This window comes from Hemitrygon akajei, chromosome 16 (genome assembly GCF_048418815.1).
Source record: "Hemitrygon akajei chromosome 16, sHemAka1.3, whole genome shotgun sequence".
In the NCBI taxonomy this organism is placed as follows: Eukaryota; Metazoa; Chordata; class Chondrichthyes; order Myliobatiformes; family Dasyatidae; genus Hemitrygon; species Hemitrygon akajei.
In genome coordinates, this window is record NC_133139.1 from 86,606,228 (window position 1) to 86,629,465 (window position 23,238).

General features: G+C 41.3%; 1 protein-coding gene across 2 annotated transcripts in view; it reads right to left on the reverse strand.

Annotated features, from left to right (window-relative positions):
* The window catches only part of dcaf15 (DDB1 and CUL4 associated factor 15), a 40,012-nt gene extending 17,701 nt beyond the window's left edge, over positions 1-22,311 (reverse strand). For both annotated transcript variants that reach the window (XM_073069359.1, XM_073069358.1), the window contains exons 1-6: positions 22,209-22,311; positions 11,344-11,441; positions 5,941-6,085; positions 2,516-2,622; positions 685-821; positions 426-596 (exon numbers count right to left, since the gene is read on the reverse strand). In XM_073069359.1, coding sequence (XP_072925460.1) covers positions 426-596; positions 685-821; positions 2,516-2,622; positions 5,941-6,085; positions 11,344-11,441; positions 22,209-22,283 — 733 coding nt within the window. In that variant the 5' untranslated portion in view covers positions 22,284-22,311. The remainder of the gene's footprint in view (positions 1-425; positions 597-684; positions 822-2,515; positions 2,623-5,940; positions 6,086-11,343; positions 11,442-22,208) is intronic.
* Positions 22,312-23,238: the final 927 nt, after the last annotated feature.

The window sequence follows — 23,238 nt, forward strand, 5'->3', positions numbered from 1 at the left end:
AAATCCTTCATAGAAATTTTTGTGCCTGGTGATAGCAAATTCTATCCTTATAGTCCTGAACCCAATAATCATTACTAAAACCTATCCTGCCATGCAGCAGCTGCACTGCCTAAGCATGCCCAAGCTTGCCTGGACAAGATAGGAATCTTTCCAGCTTACATTGTAGGCAACATTTTAATTGACTTGAATTATGAATTGAAATAATAAACATAAGTGATTTCAAAAACTGGTGCACGATAGGGAAATTTCATGGTGATTTTCATGATCAGTAGCCCAAAATTCATAAGATATACCTAAAGGTATTCAGGAAGCAAAATCTTTGTTGTCCAGTGTATTTGAACCATACACCCTCACTTTACTGTAAAATTATCTGCTCATACATTTCATCTAGGTTCCCATATAAACAATAACCAATTTGACCATACCTGTCGTATTTACAGATATTGCACATGCTACCAGGGAGTAGCTGGTGTTAAGTAACACTACTCCATCTTTCTTGAGCTGGAAAGCAGGCTGGAACGTGGGAAAGGGATACACCACCTGGTACTTGGTGTGAAGCATGAAGCCGTGCTGCAGGCAATAGGCGTTCTGTTCACCTGTAAAACACATGATGGCAAGTGAGGTGCAGTAACTTAAACATGTAAATACAAACACAAGATAAAAACAAAATGGTTTGTTTCCTACCTGTGTTAAGCAAAGCCATATCTCTGCAGTCGGGACACAGTACAAATGGTGGTGTGGCAACAGTTGTAATATAAATATCTCTGTCGTTTTCATCACTCATAACCATATTTATCAGCAGATCATTTACCGACCGAATGCTGTATTAAACAAAAATAACCACATGGAGGGAAAGCAGAATATTCTTTAGGGAAGAAAAAAAGCCTCTCAAACCTCCCCTGCCCCGTCCCTGACAAAAAACAACAGCTGGTGTATGTTTGGAGATTCCTTTGTGCAGAGCACAAAGAGACCTTTCTCTATAACTCAGGTCCTCAAGTCCTGGCAGTATCCTTGTAAATATTCTCTGCAGTCTTTCAGTCAAAAAACTCTGACCAGTGCCAATCCAGACATCAGACGTTTTAAGAGGAGGGGACTTCAACCAGATTCACTTCCCAAAGTTAAAGGCAGCAATGAAGCAGTACAGTGAAAAAGAGCTTTGACCAGCAGCCAATCCGGACATTGGAAGCTTTGAGAGGAGGGGACTTCAATCAGGCCCACTGTCCAAGAAGGTTCAAAGGTGATTGACAAAAAATATTCCAGGATAGAATGGCTTGTCGTATGAACAGTGTTTGATAGTTCTGGGCCTTTATTCACTTGAATTCAGAGGAACAAAGGGGTGACCTCATTGAAGCCTATCAAATGGTGAAAGGCCTTGATAGAGTAGAGGTGGAGAGGATGTTTTCTGTGGTGGGAGAGTCTAAGACCAGAGTACACAGCCTCAGAATAGAGCTCAGAACAGCTCTTAGAACGGAGATGAGAAGATTTTTTTTAGCCAGAGAGCAGTAAATCTTGGAACTCTTTAAGTATATATAAAGACTTGGCCTCCACAACTTCTGTGACAGAGTTTGATCGATTCTTGATTGGTCAAAGTACGTAGGGATATGGGAAGAAGGCAGGAGATGGGGGCTGAGAGGAAAATTGGATCAGCCAAAATAGAATGGCAGAGAAGACTCGATGGGCCAAATGTCCTAATTCTGCTCCTATATCTTATGGCCTTATTTACATCTTTCCTATAGGTACTGTAAATGACCAAAATTGCACAGAATACTCCAAATTAGGCCTCACCAATGTCTTATGTAACTTCAACATGACATCCCAACTCCTGTACTCAATATTTTGATTTATGAAGGTCAAAGTGCTGAAAGCTTTTACAATCCTATCTACCTCTGATGTCACTTTAAAGGAATTATGGATCTGTATTACACAACTGAATTATACACCAATAGCCACCCAAAATTTGTCAGGGGTGAGAAGTTGACATGCTTTTTGTACAAATATTATGACATTCCCTGATGCCTTATAATCAACAGATTACTACAAATATTACTGCTACAATGTAGGAAGAGTGATGCCCATATTTTGAAATGTCCTCTTTTCCAATTCTTTTCATTTGATCTTCCCTGGCACACCAAGGTAGATTAAATGAAAATTTCAAAGGTATAAGGAGCTGAAGAACCAAGGAGCCATTACATATGAACTCATGGAATCGTCTGATAGGCCTATAACTGAACTGATGATCTGGAGACAAGTTCATGTTCCACCATGGCAGCTGGAGAAATTAAATTCAAACAATTATGTAAAACTGATATCAATAAGGATGACCACCTAACTAGAAAAATGACACACAGAAACAGTTGATGGTATTTTTCAGGTATGGAAATCTGTCCTTACTATCTGACATGTTATTCCATACCCATTCCATCTGAAAAAGCGTAGCAAGCGAAGGGAAATTAGGAATGGATTTCAAATGCTGACCTTGCCAGCAGTATCTACATCTTGTTCCAAGATTACTTACTTGAACCCGAACACAATAAGCTTTGAGGGATCTGATGGCCATTCACAGACAGTTAGATACAGGTCACTGTATACTTCCTGATCTTTGAAAAGATGCACTTGCCTAACCTAAAATGCAATAAAGCAAAACAAAGATTAAATATATTAAATATCCTGACGAAGGGTCTCGGCCCAAAACGTCGACAGTGCTTCTCCTTATAGGTGCTGCCCGGCCTGCTGTGTTCCACCAGCATTTTGTGTGTGTTGATTAAATATATCTTCCATTGTTTTCAAATTGTATCTTTTCTGAAAAAAACTGGAAGTGAATGCAGTTGAGCACATCCAATGTGTGAATGTGCATCAGACTAATGGACATACTGTACGTATAAGCAGTTTGAGAGACTTGTTGGGACAAGTTTGCCTGCTGCTGCAAGGCTGCAGGCATTGTACGTCAGGTGGGAATAAACCATTTCCATGTCATTTTTTTTTAGCACCAATCTGCAACAACTGGGTTGGGTTAAAATATGCAGAGCTAGAGTGCTGAGCAGACACTCTCACTGAGTGAGCTAATGGGTGCTCTTCCTGCCTCTACACAGTTTCCTTACCCAGTGTTTCTGTGATCCTCACTCACACACGTAAGAACAATTCACGTTATTAACAGATTTCAGAAACAGAATGTTGTTATCCCGACAACTGTATAGGCAACGTACTGTAGCAGTGACAGTGAGCGACAGGCATACCCTTACATTCATACAAATACGCACATACATAGAGAGATATATTAAGTCTATTACTCTAATTTCAAAACAAGCATGTTTCCTGGGTAAATTGTATCTGCTTTGGCACCAACCTCGACTGCTCTCTAACTACATGTACACATGACTGGCGTCCTCCATTATACATTCAATGGCCACTTTATGAGATACACATGTACACCTGTTCAATAATGCAAATATCTAATCAGCCAATCATGTGGCAGCCACTCAATGCATAAAAGCATGTAGACATTGTCAAGAGGTTCAGTTGCTGTTCAGACCAAACAGCAAAATGGGAAAGAAATGTGATCGAAGTGATTTTGACCTTGGAGTGAGTGTCTCAAAAATTTCTGATCTCCTGCTATTTTCAAAAACAACCATCTCAACATTTTACAGAAAGGTGTAGAAAACAACAAAAAAAATCCAATGAGCAGCAGTTCTGTGGGTGAAAACACCTTGTTAATGAGAGAGGTCAGAGAATAACCAGACTGGTTCAAACTGACAGGAAGGCGACAGTAACAACAGTGGTGTGCAGAAGAACATCTCCGAACACACATGTTGAACTTGAAGTGGAAGGACTACAACAGCATAAGACAATGAACATACACTCAGTGGCCAATTTATTAAGGAGGTATCCAGGAAGTACTTAATAAAGTGTCCACTGAGTGTATATTGCACTATAGGCACTTTGATTTATCACCCATAGTGGTGCTAGAAAGTCTGTGAAACCTGCAGAATTTTCTTAATTTCTGCATAAATATGACCTAAAATGTGATCAGATCTTCATGTAAGTCTTAAAACTAGATAGAGAACCCAATTAAATAAATACTACAAAAAACATTATACTTGTTCTTTTAGTTACTGAGAAAAATGATCCAATATTACATGCATTTGTCGGAAAATTATGTAAACATTGCTTTCAGAACTGACATGACCCCCTTATACAACAATAACTTCAACCAAATGTTTCTGGTAACTGTTGAACAGTCCTGTACATCGGCCTGGAGGAATTTTAAGCCATTCCTCCTTACAAAACTGCGTCAACTCTGGGATGTTGCTGGGTTTCCTTGCATGAATTGCCTGCTTCAGGTCCTTCCACAACATTGCTATAGGATTAAGGTCAGGACTTTGACTCAGCCATTCCAAAACACGAAGTTTCTTCTTTTTAAACCATTCTATTGTTGATTTGTTCTTGTCTTTCAGACCGTTGTCTATTATTCAACTTCTATTAAGCTTCAGGTAACATACAGCTACCCAGACATTTTGAATTCATTATTCCCTCAACGATTGCAAGCTGTCCAGGCCCTGAGGCAGCAAAGCAGCCCCAAACCATGATGCTCCTTCCACCATGCTTCACAGTTGGGATGAGGTTTCGGTGTTGGTGTGCAGTGCTCTTTTTCCTTCAAACATAGCAATGAGCATTTCTGCCAAGAAGTTCAACTTTTGTCTCATCTGTCCTCCACAGAACATTCTCCCAGAAATGTTGAAGAACATCCAAGTGGTCTTTTGCAAACTTGAGACATGCAGCAATGGTTTTTTTTTGGAGAACAGTGGTTTCCTCTGTGGTGTCCTTCCATGAATACCATTCTTGTCCTGTACTTTTTTTTATATAGTGAACACGTGAACAAAGACTATAGCAAATCCTAGAGATTTCTGCAGGCCTTTTCCACCTTGGGTTCTTTTTCACCTCCTTCAGCATTGCACATTGTGCTCTTGGTGTAATCTTTGCAGAATGCCCATTCCTAGTGAGAGTAGCAACAGTACAGAATTTCCTCCATTTGTAGAGAGTTTCTCTTATTGTGGACCGATGAACACTCAGGTCTTTAGAAATGCTTTTGTAGCCTTTTCCAGGTTCATGCATCTCTACAATTCTTCCTAGTTCCTCAGAAAGTTATTTTGATCGAGGCATGGTGCACATAAACGGATCTATTTTGAGAAGAGCAGGCTCTGTCAGTATCCCAACTTTGAGTGTCTTTTTCATAGGGCAGGGTGCCTCTACAACCCACACCTCCAATCTCATCTCATTGATTGGAACACCTAATTCCAAATAGCTTTTGTAGAAAGCATTACCATAGAGGTTCACATACTTTTTCCAACAAATACGTGTAATATTGGATCATTTTTCCCAGTAAGTAAATAAACAAGTATAATGATAATGTTTGTTTGTGTTATTTAATTAATTAGGTTCTCTTTATCTAGTTTTAGGACTCTTGTGAAGATCTGATCACATTTTATGTCATATTTATGCAGAAACAGAGAAAATTCTACAAGGTTCACAAACTTTCGAACACCACTGTATTATTACCTATACCAGCTCTGATTTGTTTATTTCCAAATTTAATTGCTCTATCAACTGTCGTCATGTTTTCAGCTGCTGAGTTCTGAGCTTGGATTGCCCTTCCAAATCTTCCTGCATCTCTACTTCTCTGACCTCCCTTAATTCAGGTTTATTTAAAATACCTATCTCATTGATTATGTGTCCTAATGTCGCCTTCTGTGGCTCATGATAAAACTTATTTTGATGAGTCTCTGGGAGATTTTTTACCACGTTAAAGCCATTATACAAACACAAAAACTGATAGAAAACAACCCCAAAAAATCAGAGAAGACTAGAAGCAAGGCCCATCCAGGGATTTCTCTGAATCACTGAGTTCCAGTGTTCTCTCTTCAAGGATAAAACTTAGTTACTTACCTTTTTCAACTTATCATGGATGTTGAACTTCCACCAGTACAGATAGTACACATAGTGGGGTAATTCATCAAACTCTTGCTCTGGCACATCTCTGGTGTAGGACAGCACATACCTACCACATTTTGTAAAACCAAGGAATATATGGCTGTGGAAGCAGGGAAAGGAGAGAGACAAAAGAGATGCATTTTTACTCTCTGCATTTTCAAGTAACGACACCTGATTATTAAAGACAAGGAATTCAGAATCCTCAACAAAACTATCAAATACATGAAATCCATCCATTAACTAATACTTAAGGTGACCTCTCCTAATTTCCTGCTGCCCAGGGAGAATTATGCAGACATATCTCTGGTGTTTTTTCAGGGTATCAAGATCAACACTGCCTTTCTGTCCATTCATGTTGTAGGAGACTGAGTGCATGAGCGCATCCAAGGCCATGCAGAATTACAAGTTCAGAAATCTCAGCAACTCTTGCCATTATTTAATTTAGATATTCTTGATGGATAATTGTTTGAAATGCAGAGTTTAGTGGTAAGTTTGTGCGTACCTTCCACAAACTGTATTGCATAGTGGATTCTCAAAAGGAATATGGGATCATTAATTGTTCTTTAGAGAGTGATGTTCTAGCTTCTGCTGCCTGATTCAGACCACAAATCAAATTCACAACTTCCCTCATTTGCACAGCTACCCTGATCAGATCAGCCAAGACAAATAAACGGTGGCATGATCTAGAGGGGCCAAATGGTGGCACAGCCCTGAGGGGTGTGCTCATTATCTGTAAAAATGAAATTCAAGTTGACCTCTAATCTGCAGCTACATTATTTTATTCCAAATTTCCAGCATTCCTTTGTTAATATCAAACAATTGTTCTATATTTTAACCTCCCTGCCTTTTTCTCCCATTTATTCCCTATTTTCCAATCTATCACATCTTTTTATTTTATGTTTTGTCCTTCCTTCCCTTTTCCCTGCATCTCAGAACTTGACTGTGACTATTCCCAGTCCTGCTGAAGTGCATTGTTCTGAAGATTTAACCCGGTTCCTGTCTACTCGGGTGTTGCTGAAGGATAGAAAGAGGCAATTTAGCCCTGAGCCTATTCAATACAGTCATGGCTAATCTGTGGTCTAACTTCTCAAGTCTCTGTTGCTCTATTTCCTTTGATATCTTTGCTTCTCAAAATTCGATCAATTTCAGATCTATACATGACAACTGATCAGATAAAATGCTACTTGCAGAACTGAGATCCAAATTTTCAGTAGCACCCATAAAGTGTTTTGCTCAACACCTAGCTCTAATTTTTTAAACTGTTTACTTCTCCAATTCCCCCTAACTACTGAAATCATTTATATCCAAGTGGCCTAGCAATACCCCTAACATTTTAAAAACTTCAGTCGCAAGACTCCTTAAACTTCCAAATTCCAGAATTATGTAATCCTCCCATGTAATATAACCTTTGGTGTCTTGGCATCACTCCAATAAATTTAGAGTACATTCTTTTCCAGGCCAAAGCATCCTTTCTAAGGTGTACTACCCAGAACTACATAATACTTAGCATATGGTCTATGCTGGGATTTGTACAGTTGCAGCATTATTACTATTGGCTTTTTCTCTTGTCTTCAAAGCCCAAAGTTCTATTGTTTTTTTATCATGTTCAGTAAAGGTCCATGGCAGTAAAATGATTCTGCAAAAAAGGCCCACTTTGGACCTTACAGAGCCTCATCATTTTGGATGTTAGCAGCATCTTTAATACTAAGCACAAAGAATCATGGTTGCTTATGTTAAAAGCTACAAACTAGAAACTCTAGTACGTTCAGTGCACGCTATCTAGTTAAGCATACTATTAGATTTTTCTAGGCAAATATAATGCATATGCCTTAAAAAACCCCATCAATTTTGCAGCAGAAATAACCTGGTTAAAATTTAGAGTTCACATGAATGTGGAATATGGCCAAGTAGAAAAAGCTTGTAGGGAGTTTATGAGGAAGGATAGGCAGATGATAGAGCAAAGATGCACTCAGCCAGATGGTTTAAGATGTGTCTATTTTAATGCAAGGAGTATCATAAGTGAGGTGGATGAACTTAGAGCGTGGATCAATATATGGAACTATGATGTTGTGGCCATTACAGAGACTTGGACATTTCAGGTGCAGGAATGGCTGCTGAGTGTGCCAGGCTTTAGATGTTTCAAAAGGAGAGGAAGGGAAATGAGATGGGAGCATGGCATTGCTGATCATGGATAGCATCATGGCTGCAGAAAAGGAGGTAGTCATGGAGGGATTGTTTACTGAGTCAGTGTGGGTGGAAGTCAGAAACAGAAAGGCGGCAATAACTCTACTGTGTTTTTTTTCCAACAGACCCCCCCCTCCCCCCCCCAATAGTAACAGAGCCATTGTGGAGCAGATAGGGAGGTAAATTCTGGAACGGTGCAATAATAATAAGGTTGTTGTGATGGGTGATTTTAATATTCCTAATATTGACTGGCATCTCCTTAGATCAAGGGTTTGGATGGGGTGGAATTCATTAGGTGCATTCAGGAAGGTTTCCTGACTTAATATGTAGATAAGCCAACTAGAGGAGAGGCTGTACTTGATCTGGTATTGGGAAATGAACCTGGTCAGGAGTCAGATCTCTTGGTGGGAGAGCATTTTGGAGGCACAACTCTATCTCCTTTACCATAGCGCTGGAGAAGAATAGGAGCAGACATTTTGAGAAAATGTTTAATTGGGGTAGGGCAAAACTTGGATGCTATTAGGCAGAAACTTGGGAGCAGATATTCTCAGAGAAAAGCACAGCAGAAATGTGGCAAGTGTTCAGGGAACATTTGCATGGCATTCTGCATAGATATGTTCCATTGAGGCAGGGAAAAGACGGTAGGGGAAAGAACCATGATGTACAACGGATGTGGAAAATCTAGTTAAGAAGAAAAACTTATAAAAGGTTTAAGAAACTAGGTACTGTTAGAGCTCTAGAAAATTACAAGGTTACCAGGAAGGAGCTTAAGAATGAAATTAGGAGAGCTAGAAGGGGCCATGAGAAGGCCTTGGTGAGCAGGATTAAGGAAACCCCAAAGCATTCTACAAGTATGTGAAGAGTAAGAGGATGAGCCATGTGAGAATAGGACCAATCATGTGCAATAGTGGAAACGAGAACATGGAGTCGGAGGAGGTAGCGGACATACTTAATAAATACTTTGCTTCAGTATTCACCAGGGAAAAGGACCTCAGCAATTGTGGGGATGACTTACAGCAGACTGAAACACTTGAGAGCATACAGGCATTAAGAAAGAAGATTGCTGGAGCTTTTGAAAAGCATTTAGTTAGATAAGTCACTGGGTCCAGACGAGATATACCCCAGGCTACTGTGGGAAACAAGGAAAGAGATTGCTGAGTCTCCGGCAATGATCTTCGCATCATCAACAGGGACAGGAGAAGTACCAGTAGATTGGAGGGTTACAAATGTTGTTCCCTTCTTCAAGAAAGGGAGTAGAGGTAACCCAGAAAATATAGACCAGTGAGTCTTATTTCAGTAGTGGGCACGATATTGGATAAGATCCTGAGAGGCAGGATTTATGAGTATTTGGAGAGACATAATCTGATTAGGGATAGTCAGCATGGCTTTGCCAAAGGCAGGTTGTGCCTTATGAACCTGACTGAATTCTCTGAGGATGTAACAAAACACATTGATGAAGGTAGAGCAGTGGACATAGTATATATGGATTTCAGTAAGGCATTTGATAACGTTCCCCATGCAAGGCTCATTCAGAAAGTAAGGAGGCATGGGATCCAAGGAGACCTTGCTTTGTGGATCCAGAATTGGCTTGTCTACAAAAGGCAAAAGGTGGTTGTAGACGGTTCATGTTCTGCATGAAAGTCGGTAACTAGTGGTGTTCCGCAGCGATCTGTTCTGGGACCGCTCCTCTTTGTGATTTTTATCAATGACCTGGCTGAGGAAGTAGAAGGGTGGGTTAATAAATTTGCTGATGACACAAAAGTTGGGGGTGTTGTGAATAGTTTGGAGGGTTGTCAGAGGTTACAGTGGGACATCAAAAGGATGCAGAACTGGGCCAAAAAATGGTAGATGCAGTTCAACCCAGATAAGTGTGAAGTGGTTCATTTTTGGTAGGTCAAATTTGAAGACAAAATATAATATTAATGGTAAGACTCTTGTTAGTGTGGAGAATTAGAAAGATCTTGGAGTCGGTGTCCATAGGACACTTAAAGCAGCTACATAGGTTGTCAATGTTGTTAAGAAGGCGTTTGGTGTGTTGGCATTCATCAACCGTGGAACTGAGTTCAACAGACATACTTTATTGATCCCGAGGGAAATTGGGTTTTGTTACAGCCGCACCAACCAAGAATAGTGAAGAAATTTAGCAATATAAACCATAAATAATTAAATAATAAGTTAATTATGCCAAGTGGAAATAAGTCCAGGACCAGCCTATTGGCACAGTGTGTCTGACACTCCGAGGGAGGAGTTGTAAAGTTTGATGGCCACAGATAGGAATGACTTCCTATGACGCTCAGTATTACATCTCGGTGGAATGAGTCTCTGGCTGAATGTAATCCTGTGCCTAACCAGTACATTATGGAGTGGATGGGAGTCATTGTCCAAGATGGCGTGCAACTTGGACAGCATCCTCTTTTCAGACACCACCGTCAGAGAGGTAATTTTGCAGCCATATAGGACCCTGGTCAGACCCCACTTGGAGTATTGTGTTCAGTTCTGGTCATCTCACTACAGGAAGGATATGGATACTATAGAGAGATTGCAGAGAAGACTTACAAGGATGTTGCCTGAATTGGAGAGCATGCCTTATGAGAATAGGTTGAGTGAATTTGGCCTTTTCTCCTTGGAGTGACAGAGGGTAAGAGGAGGCCTTATAGAGGTGTATAAGACAATGAGAGGCATTGATAGTGGACAGCTGGAGGGGTTTTCCCAGGGCTGAAATGGCTAACACAAGGGGGCATTGTTTTAAGGAATTTGGAATAGGTCTCTGGGGGGAGGGGGGATGTCAGGATGTCAGAGGTAAGTTTTTCACACAGAGAATGGTGGGTGTGTGGAATGCACTGCCAGCGATGATGGTAGAGGTGGACACAATAGGGTCTTTTAAGAGACTCTTAGATAGGTACATGGAGCTTAGAAAAATAGAGGGCTGTGCGGTAGGGAAATTCTAGGCAGTTTCTAGAGTAGGTTACATGGTCAACACAACATTGTGGACCAAAGGGCCTGCAAAGTGTTGTAGATTTCTATGTTCTTAGCAACCCCCTGCTGATAGATACTGTATACTGTATCTTACACAATCATTGCCAGACTTGAGAGACTGAGATTCTGTTTACTAAATCAATAAATTAACTGCTAGAAAGTTGCAAATTGCTAGTTGCCTCCGGAAAGTTTACATACCCAGCTAGTAAAAAATCATCATCCACAATGTTCTTCAAGGGGACACAAAGAATGGGTGGTAAATTTTGAAACATTCGATGAGAGAACTGGCCGGTTATCTGCAATAAAAAATTGAAATATGTAATGTCCAACTGCAGTCAGCAAAATCAGAGAATGTGACAATGGGCATTTATCTTTATACAAATTATGGCTTCCAGTTCTAGATTCCTCTCAAATCAGCAGAACTAGTTTTTGCTCTCTCCCTAATTAGTTCACAAGAACCACATGAAAATGATTTATTACTTTTATACTGGCCACAATCTTAAGTCCATGAAATATCTAGAAAACACTGAAAACTTTAAGTCTCTCTGATGGGAGAAAGTGGAGGTTAAAGTTAAGCAACAGAAGGAACATTCAATGGCACCTGTGTCTTCAAGCTCACTCGTCCCAGGTATCAGTCTTCAGATCACATATAACAATCATAGATTCACTAATTCCTAAAACTTCTTCTCTGAAGTGACTTAGCCATTCACCTGACCTATGTGGCAGTGGAATGCACAGCTACAAATGAACATTTGACTCACTTCAATAAAGTGCTGAAGTTATGGCTTATGATCCCACTGACCATTCATTCTTCCATCTTGAACTAACAAAAGACAATAGCAATACCTGGAAAGATTCCAATAGCCTAGACTGAATAGATAGGTTTTAATATCACCATCATCATTAACTACAATGGCATCTTCACTCTGGGAAATAGTTTTTCATATTAAAGTGGGGCACTTTATCACCTTAATATGGAGAAAAATTTCATTATGGAAAATAATTAAACAATTATGTTTAATTGTCTCAATGTCTGTGACATATTTATCGGATGATGGAAAAGCATGGTCTCCCAATTCACAAACAGGTTCTTACTTCTAAATAGGTTGCTAAATGTTTACCAGTTTGTTAATCAAAATGATAATGCAGTAAATTCATTCCATCTCAGGTTATTGAGAAAAAAAGAGACTGCAGGCACATTAACAGAAATCTTTATATCCTCTTTAGCCACAAGCAAGGTCCCACAGGACTGGAGAACAATCAATATTGCCCCTTTTTTAGAAAGATACCAGGGACAAACCAGGCTGGTGAACCTAACATCAGTGAAGGGGCCATAAATTATATGCTTATTAGTGTCAGCACAGGTGTGTGTGCTCGCACGTGTGTGTAGGTAGGCATACTTTACAAACTCAAATTGTTTAAAGATTATGATGAAAATGGCTGATGACGGAAAGTCAGTGGATTTGTCTACATGGGCTTTAGTAAGACATTTGACAAGATCCCTCATGGTAGGATGATCTAGAAGATTAAGGCACTTGGGATCCACAGTGACTTGGTTGATTGGATTCAAAAGTGGCTTACTCATAGAAAAGAGGGAAGTGATAGAGATTGTGGAGGCATTAGTAACGATCTTTCAAGAATCAACGTCAGTGATTTGGATGATGGAATTAAAGGCTTTATGGCCTTAACAAAGGCTTGATCTTTGACAGGGCCGGATCAGTGGCCCCCCGTCACCAAGGGCTGTGCCATCCATTGCTCACCAGGGTGGAGGTGTTAAGTTTGCTACTGGTGTAACCTCACCAAAGACCCGTGAGAGAAACTACATCTCATTAGCCACAAGGAACGTGAGAACATTTCTTCAAGCAGGGAAACTGCAGGAGCTCACATATGAGCTAGAGAGGTATACCTGCCACATCGTGGGACTCTGTGAAGTCAGGTGGGAAAACCTCGGTGAATATCTTACTGAGGAAGGACATATACTGTACTACAGTGGAGAATTTGACAAACATGCCAATGGCGTAGGATTTCTTGTCAACAAGAGCATCAAGAAGTCAGTACTTGGGTGCATTTCAGTATCCAGTAAGCTTATTTCCATCCAACTTGAGCAGCACCTTTCAACATCCCAGTAATTACAGGGCTATGCATCAACAACTGACAATTAAGGCGACCAAGTGGAGGAATTCTACACTCAACTCCTGGGCATTATTGAAAAGGTGGACAAAAAGGACATTCTAATCATCCAGGGGGATTGGAATGCCAAGGTGGGAACAAACGCACTGAAAGACTGAAAGGAATTCTGCAGCCCCTCCTGTAATGCTGTAACCAAATGAGCGAGGATTACACTTATTTGAGTTCGCCAGCTGCAACAACATGGTGACCACAAGGCATCAAAGCGCTGGACCTGGCATGCACCCAATTGAATACATCTTAGCCAGATCAATTACATACGGGTGCAGAAAAAGTTTCAGTCTGGGATCAAGAGGGCCACAACAAGGTCCTTCCCAGGTACTGATATTGGAAGTAACATCGACTTGGTGATATTGAACTTTAGAATCAGCTGAAGACAGTCAAGAAGCCCAAGAACATCAGAATGAAATTCAACTTGGACAGACTGAAGGACCCTTCCATCACCTAATCCTTCAAAGCTACAGTTGGTAGAAAATTTGCACCACTGCTGACGCTTGGCAAAGATGCTGAAATGTTGACAACTAAGTTCAATGAAGTGGTGACAGAAACAGCCAATGAGATAGTTGGAAAATCCAACCCTGGGTAACAAAGGAGATCCTGGAAAGGTGTGATACTAGAAGAGACCTGAAGAAAACTAAGAACACAACAGGCGGGGTAGTGTACAGAGAGATCAGCAAGAAGATCGGGAGAAACATGGACCAAGGCCAAGGATGAATGGATTGAGGGACAATGTACAGAGATAGAAAATAGTCTGAACAAGAACAGCAGCAGGCGATCACTTCAAATTGTGAAGGACCTCACTACACAGTCACGAGCCAGCACATTCCAAGACAAAGAAATAAACTGTCTCACAGAAGATAAAGACATTCTCAACAGATGGACTGAGTATTGTTCAGACCATTACAATCATCAGACCCAAGACGGCCCCAGCATTCTCGGAAGCCAGACTTCGTCAAACGACAATGACTTTCCAATTCTGCCGGAAGAAGTAGAAGTAGCCATATGATAGCTGCAGGAACAGACAATATCCTGGCTGAGCTGATAAAACATGGAGGAGAGACGGTGACAGACATCCTCACCAGTACCTGCAACAAAATCTGGCAACCAGGAATTGGCCAGCAACCTGGACAAAACCACATATTATCACTCTCCCCAAGAAAGGCAACTTGCAGCACTGCCAGAATTGTAGAACTGTAAGTCTTACCAGCCATACAAGCAAAGTGATGTTGAAAGTCATATTGAACAGACTGAAACCAGAGGCAGAAGAAATAATCTCCAAAGAGCCAGCTGGATTCAGAAGTGGAAGAAGTACAACAGAACTGATATTCAACCTCCAAGTCCTGTGCAAGAACTACAACCAACATCAACAGGACATCTTCCATGTGTTCACAGACTTCAAAAGGCATTCGATAGGGTGTGGCATGATGCACTCTAGGCCACAATGAAGAGATACCACATGGGCCAGATGCTAGCAGTGCGGTACTTGTTCAGGGCACAGCTGGAGAGTGGGTCCACATATCAGTTGGAGTCCAATAAGGCTGCCTTGTTTCAGCCAGGCTGTTCAACATTTTCCTGGAACAAATAATGACAGATACCCCAGAAGACCATATTGGTACAGTCAGCATCAAAAGACAAATCATAACCAAACTCAGGTTTGCAGAGGACATTGATGGATTGACAAGAAGTGAGGATGAATTGGACTGCCTCGTGAACCATCTGGACAATACATCTACCAGATATGGCATGGATATCAGCACAAAGAAAATCAAGCTGATGAGAAACAGTGAGTAGCCAATCATGACAAAAATCACAGTCAGTGGACACGAACTAGAGTGTCAAACAGTTCAAGTTTCTTCACACCATCATCAAGCAAGAAAAGTCAAAGTCTGAAATCCTTGCAAGGACAGCCCAAAGGACAGCAACACTGACTAAACTAAAACCAATCTAGAGAGACAGTAAAATTTCTCTCAGATCCACGTTGAAACTCCTGCAAGCATTTGTGCTCTCCATCTTCTTGTGTACATGCAAAATATGGACTTTGAGACAGAACTGCAAAAGATACAGGCAATAGAAACAAGATGCTTCAGACAGCTCCTCGGCATCTCTATACAGGCTGTGTCTCAAATGAAGTATGAAGAGCTATCACTCAGCAAGAGGCACTGCGAAGATCTACTCTCTATAGTAAAGAGGAAACTGAGATGGTATGGCCGTATAACAAGATCAAGTGGACTCTCAAAGACCATTCTTCAGGGAATGGTGTAGGGGGAAAGAAAAAAGGGGAAGACAGAGAAAGAAATGAGCAGACAACACTGCAGAGTGGACCAGAGAGCTTTGTTGCAACCTAGGCACTTGCCGACAACCGTGAGAGATGGAGGCAACTTGTGCAGTGCTAATCTGTACAGCGCCCTTACAACCCATGCAGGTTGCGGGATACATAGAATACAAAAGCAAGAGTGTAATGCTGAGGCTTTATAAGGCATTGGTCAGATTGCACGGAGTATTGTGAGCAGTTTAGGTCCCCTAAACTAAGAAAAGATGTGCTGGCATTGGACAGAGTCCAGAAAAGGTGTCCAAGAATGACTTCAGAAATGAAAGGGTTAAGTATGAGAAGTATTTGATGGCTCTGAGCTCACTGGAGTTTAGAAGGGCGTGGGTCATTAAAACTATTGCAATATTGAAAGGCATAGAGTGGAAGTGGAGAGGATGTTTCTTATGGTGAGGGGAGTCTAGTACCACAGGGCACAGCCACAGAATAGAGGACGTCCATTCTGAACAGAGATGAGGAGGAATCTTCTTCCCAACACTGTATTCCATCTGCCACTTCTTTGCCCATTATTCTAATCTAAGTCCTTCTGCTGCCTCCCTGCTTCCTCAACAGTACCAGCCCCACCACCTACTTTCATATTGTTTGCAAACTTGGCTACAAAGCCATCAATTCTGTCATCCAAATCATTCACATGTAATGTAAAAAGAAGCGGTCCCAACACAGACCTCTGTGGAACACCAGTAGCCAACCAGAAAAGGCTCTTTATTCTCTGTCTCCTGCCAATCAACCAGTGCTCTATCCATGCTAGTATCTTTCCTTATAAATACTACGGGCTCTTAACCTGTTAAGCAGCTTCATGTGTGGCACCTTGTCAAAGGCTTCCTGAAAATCCAAGTACACAACATCTAACAATTCTCCTTTGTCTATCTTACTTGTTATTTCTTCAAAGAAGTTCAACAGATTTATCAGGCAAGATATTCCCTTAAGGAAACCATGCTGACTATGATCTATTTTATCATGTGCCTCCAACTACCCCAAAACCATATCCTTAACAATTGACTCCAACAACTTCCCAACCACTGAAGTCAGACTAACCGGCCTATAATTTCCTTTCTACTGCCTCTCTCCCTTCTTGAAGAGTGGAGTGACATTTGCAATTTTCCAGTCTTCCAGAACAATGCCAAAGTCTATTAATTCTTGAAAGATCATTAATAATGCCTCCACAATCTCTTCAGCCACCTCTGTCAGAACCCTAGATGGAGACCATCCGGCCCAGTTAATTTATCTACCTTCAGACCTTTCTGGTTGGCTACCTAACAACCTTCTCCCTAGTTATGGCAACTTCACTCACTTTTGCTCCCTAATTCTCTCAAACTTCCGGCATATTGCTAGTGTCCTCCACAGTGAAGACTGATGCAAATAATTATTCAGTTTGTCCGCCATTTCCTTCTCCCCAATACTGCCTCTCCAACATCATTTTCCAGCAGTCCAATATCCATTTTCACCTTTCTTTTACTCTTGGTATATCTGAAGAAACTTTTGGTATCCTTTTTAATATTATTGGTTAGCTACAAATTCAATCTCTTCCATCTTTATAACTTTTTAGTTGCCTTCTGTTGGTTTTTAAAAGTTTCCTAATCCTCTAATTTCCCACTAATTTTTGCTCTATTATATGCCGTCTTTTTGGCTTTTATTGTTGGATTTGACTTCCCTTGTCAACCACAGTTGCACTATCCCGCCTTTAGACTACTACTTCTTCTTTGGGATATATCTATCCTGCGCCTACCAAATTGCTTCCAAAAATTCCAGCTATTGCTGCTCTGCTGTCATCTCTGCCAGTTTTTTTTCCCCCAAACAACTTTGGCCAACTCCTCTCTCATACAATACCAATACATCTGAATATTGATATATCTGACTTTAGCTCTCCATCTCAAATTGCAGGGTGAATTCTATCATTTTTTGATTACTTGGTTACTTTACCTTAATCTCTCTAATCAATTCCAGTTCATTGCACAACACCCAATCCAGAATAGCTAATTCCCTCGTGGGCTAAACCATGAGCTGCTCTAAAAAGCCATCTTGGAGGCATTCTACAAACTCCTTCTCTTAGAATCCAGCACCAGCCTGATTTTCCCAATCTACCTGCATATTGAAATCCCCATGACTATTATAACATTGCTCCTTTTGCATGCATTTTCCATCTTCCACTGTAATTTGTAGACCACATCATTACTACTGTTTGGGGGTCTGTACACAAATCCTATCAGGTTCTTTTTACCCTTTCAGTTTCTTAGCTCTACCCACAAGGATTCTACATCTTCCAATCCTAAGTCACCTCTTTTTAAGGATTTGATTTCATTTTTTTTACCAAGAGCCACCCACCCACTTATCTGCCTGTCCTTTCAATACAATGGGTATCCTTGTAAGTTAAACCGCCAGCTACTATTTTCTTTCAGCCACGGCTCAGTTATGCTCACAACATAATACCTGCCAATTTCTAGCTGGGCTGCAAATTCATCTACCTTAATCCATATAATGTGTGCATTCAAATATAACACCTTCTGTCCTGTATTTATCACCTTTTTTAAATTGAAACTTATCCCATTGACTGCAATTTTGCCTTATTATCAGCCAGCCCTTGCGGGCAGTCTCACTATACACTGCCTTCGTTTGTATACCAATTGCCCCATCCACAGCCCTATCACTCTGAATCCCATCCCTCTGCCAAATTAGTTTAAACTCTCCCCAACAACTCCAAAAATCCTGCCTGCAAGGATGTTGGTTCCTTCTCAGGTTCAGGTAGAACCCACCCCTTTTGTACAAGTCGTACCTTCACCAGAAGAGATCCCAATGATCCAGAAATCTGAACCCCTGCACCAGCTCTTAGCCATACATTTATCTCCCAAATGCTCCTACCCTCACTGGTGCATGGCTTAGGCAGCAATTAAGATATTACTGACCTGGAGGACCTGTTTTCAGCTTTCTACCTAGCTCCCTAAAATCTCTCTTCAGGACCTCCTCATGTTTCGTACCTATGTCATTGGTGCCAATATGTACCAAGACTTCTGGCTGCTCACCCTCCTCCTTTAGAATGCTGTGGACCCCATCTGAATCATCTAGTAATACCGCCAATTTCCACCAGATGACTACATTTTTTTTCTACTTCTCTTAAGAATTCTAAGAATTAAAGGCTTAATATATGAGTGCTTAATGATGCTGAGCCTGTACTTCCTGCATCTAGATGAATAAGGGAGGAATCTCATTGAAACCTACTGAATATTGAAAGGCCTTGATAGAGTGGATGTGGAGAGAATTAGTCCAATAGTCTAGGAGCAGAGGGCACATGCTGAGAATAGAAGGACGTCTCTTTAGAACAAAGATGACTTCTTTAGCTAGGGGGTGATGAATCTGTGGAATTCATTGCTACAGAGAGACAGCTGTGGAGGCCAAGTCACTGGGTTTTTTTCAAAGTGGAGGTTAATAGGTTGTTAATTAGTAAGGGTGTCAAAGGTTACAGGGAGAATACAGGAGAATGGGGCCCTGGGACTGAGGCCTGCAGGTCAAACCCATGATCGCTGAGACCCGGGGTTGATGACCAGAGGATGGCGAAGTCCAAAAGGCAAAGCCGGAGATCTAAGTCCAAAGCTTGGTGAGCCTGGAGGTAGAAAGCTGGAAGGTAGTCAGCAAGTCCAGCTTAGAGACTAAAGGTTGGAGGCACAATGTCTGCGAGCTTGGGAATCTGGGACAAGGACTGGAGATGGCCTATGCTAGAGTTGGGGGTGGGGGTGGGGTTTTGTGTGTGTGTCTCTTTCTCTCTCTTTCAGAAAGGGACTTGTTATATTCCGTTGTTGTTGCTATGTTGATACTGGAACACGTGGGAACACTTGCAGGCTATCCCCAGCACATCCTTGAGTGTGTTGGTTGTTAACGTAAATGTTTCATTTTACTGTGTTTTGATGTACATGTGATAAATAAATCTCAATCTGAAACCTGAAAGCGACTGAGAGGGAAAATCTGTAAAGGCTTTCCAGACGATGGGCTGAATGGTTTAAGTCTGCTCCTAGTTTTCTGGTCTAATTTTTACCTTCGGAAAGGAGGTACAGAAGCCTGAAGGCACACACTCAGCGATTCAGTATCAGCTTCTTCTCCTCTGCCATCTGATCTCTAAGTGAACATTGAAGCCTTGAACACTAACTACCTCACTATTTTTTGATCTGTTTTTAGCACTACTTATTTTAACTTAATTATTTAATAGACATACATATACTTAATGTACCTCAGTTTTTTCTCAACTATATTTACTTATCACGTATTTCATTGTACTGCTACCGTAAAGTTAACAACTTTTACAACAAATGCCAGAGACATTAAATTTGATTCAGAGGTTATTGATTGCATAGTTCTTCCTAGCCCCAAGAACTCTCTGTGGTAACAAGCTCAACAGCTAAAGTCTATCAAAGTTAAAGTAAATTTATTATTATTGTCACCATATGTTATCTTGAGATTCATTTTCTTACAAGTATTTACAGGAAAATAAAGAAAAAGAATTTATGAAAACTATACATAAACCGTGACTGACAAACAACCAATTGCAAAAGAAGACAAATTGTGCAAATAATAGATAAATAAATAATACTGAGAACATGAGCTGTAGAGCCTTGAGAGTCAGTAGGTTGTGGAATCAGTTCAGTGTTGAGGTGAATGAAGTTATCCACGCTGGTTCAAAAGCCTAACTATTCCTGAACCTGGTGGCTTCTATACCTGCTGCGTGATGGCCTGGATGGGGGGTGTGGGGGCAGGTCACTGATGATGAATGCTGCTTGCTTGCAGCAGAGCTTCTTGTACATGTGCTCAATAGTGGCAGCAAATCAGCAAACCCAAAGTAGTGGAGGAACTCAGTAAGTCAAACAACATCCGTGGAGGCAAAGGGATGGTTGATGTTTTGGGCTGAGTCCTCATACACAGTCTTAACCTGAAATATCCGCTGTCCCTTTGCTTCCACAGATGCTGCCTGATCCACTGAGTTCCTCCAGCAATTCGTTTTTTTGCTCCAGATTCCACCATCTGCAGTCTCTTGGTTTGTAGGATTCCGGCTATCCTACAGATAGGTGTCACTAGTAGATCCCAAAAATGGTCTGCATTTACCATGCCAACTAGAATGTAGCATTGAACCTTGCCCCCCCCCCCCCCACCCATCTCTCGTGCTGACTGGTCACACCACAGTGGCTTTTGTACACCCTTTTTGTGATTCACCGATTCACCTCACAACAAACCACTTGGCACTGTTTCCTTCCTGTGGAAAGACAGGAATTCACGCCAAGTTCCTGGAATAACAGTGAACAACTCAAGCAAATCTCTCTAAAATGCAGAAAGAAGGCAAGCAGTAATATACCTGTCTGTTTTCAAGCTTGAAGACCACCAGCTCAATATGGACAGCAGATTTGGTGTGTCACCAAAGATTCTTGCAGATTTCTATAGATGTACGGTGGGGAGCATTCTGACTGTTTGCATTCCACCCTAGTGTGAAAGCTCCAATACCAGGAACGCAAGGGGTTGCAGAGGAATGTAGACTTAGCCAGTTCCATCATAGGCTCATCCCTACCCACCGTCGAAAGGCGGTGTCTCAAGAAGCATACATCACAACTATTAGAGTGGAGAAACAGGAACCTGAAGACCCACAACTCAACAATTCAGGAGCAGCTTCTTCTCCATCATCATCATCAGATTTCTGAATAGTGCATTCTTATTTTTGGATTTTTTTAAACTTATTGTAAACTTATGTCTTAGCACTGAACTGCTGCCAACAAATTACACATCATATAAGACAAGAAAAACTGATTCTGATTCACTATAGCAAAGTAAGGTGACATTAATTGGATTACCAATGCATTCAATTATCTGCAAGACCACATTTCAATCTAAAATAGCAATGCACACTATAAAAGAATAATACCCTGTCAATACTTAGTCCTAAACTGATACCTGAAAAAAGCACTATCTGATCATTTTTACCCCCAGCAAAGAACTAAATGCTGCTTTCACATCGACAAAATTAATAGACCAGCATCATTTTAGATGGTTACTTTCCCACTTTAACTTTAAATAATCACTAAAGTTTACACATTTTGGACTTGCCTGTGATTTTTTTTAAAGTAGTACCGTTAAGAAAGTGGGAACTTTCAGTTTTCAACTTATCTGTACACTTTCCACATTACAGCACTGGGTAACTGAAAGAAGTTCTTTGTCTGCACCTTGGGACATCCTGAAGGGACGTGAAAAATGCTGTAGGAATGCAACTCAGTTCTTCTGAGCAATAGCTTTCTGATCATTCCAAACATTAAAATCCAATTTTGACCTAGAAGCTCCAATTAAGACGTGTATCTTTAATATAAAAGCAATGGTCTATTGGAAGTGTTTCAAGATGAGGTACACTTTCATTATGATATACTCTGTACGTTGCTGTTGGAAAGGGTCAATTCTCTGCCCAGTTAGTCACTGGGAGTCCGACCTCCATCCCCACAGCCCATACCACGCTTTATTTGGGGGAATTTTTCACGTTGCAAATGCAGCATTTACTGTTCTCAGCCCGGTCAGCCGCCGCCTCGTGTACCTTTAGCCGGTATAAGCTCCTCAGCACATTGTTTTTCCTCCTCATAGCCGGACTCTTACTCCGGCTCGGCGCCATTTTCTCCCTCAAACCGCCAGCTTCCGCGCAACCCAACTTGATAGTTGATTCCCGCCCCGCCTCCTCTCCATTGGCTCCTTCCCTGCGCTCACCCGCTTGCTATTGGTTGTCGTCCACATGTCAATCAGGCTGGCTCCCCGCCCAGCAGGTTCGGTCGACGATCTGAGGCAGCGCCCCTGGTGGTCTGGAAGAGTGACAACTTGCAGCCTGATGGGGCTGCAGTGATTTCCAGTTCAACCCAGGTCGCTCACAGCTTGCTTGGCCCCAAGTGCTGAGAGCCAGATGTGGCAATTAGAAACACAGAACGTAGAAAAGCACAGCACCTTCAGACCGAAGCTGTGCCGAACCAACTAGAAAGTAAAGTTAAAAAAAAAACAAATCCTTTCACAAAGAGAAAATCTGCAGATGCTGGAAATCCCAGCGACACACACAAAACAGTCCTATAGAAGGATTTCAGCCCGAAATATTGACTAAACTATTTTTCTAGCTGCTGCCTGGCCTGCTGAGTTCCTCCAGCATTTTGTGTATGAAAAACGAATCCCTCCTACAATACCCACAACTTCCTCATGTTCATGTGCCTATTTAAAAGTCCCTCTAATGTGTTTGCCTCTACCACCATACCAGGCATCACGTTCCAGGCATCGACTACTCTCTGAGTTAAAAACTTACCCCTCACTACCCCAAATCTGTGTGAATTTACAGTTCTTCTTAAACTGCGTCTTTAAACTCTAACAAACTCTGCAGGTGTACTGTTGAAAGCATCCTGACAGGTTGTATTCTGGTTGCATTAGATGTAACTAATGGTGGGTAGGGATGTACCCATGATGTATTGGCCTGAGTCCTCAGCTCTCTGCCGCTGTATATGTTCCTGTACATTCGAATGTCGCAGACAGTAGTGCACTCAGCCCAATACATCACGGTCACCCCACCATTAGTTGTGTAGGGTAACGTAATT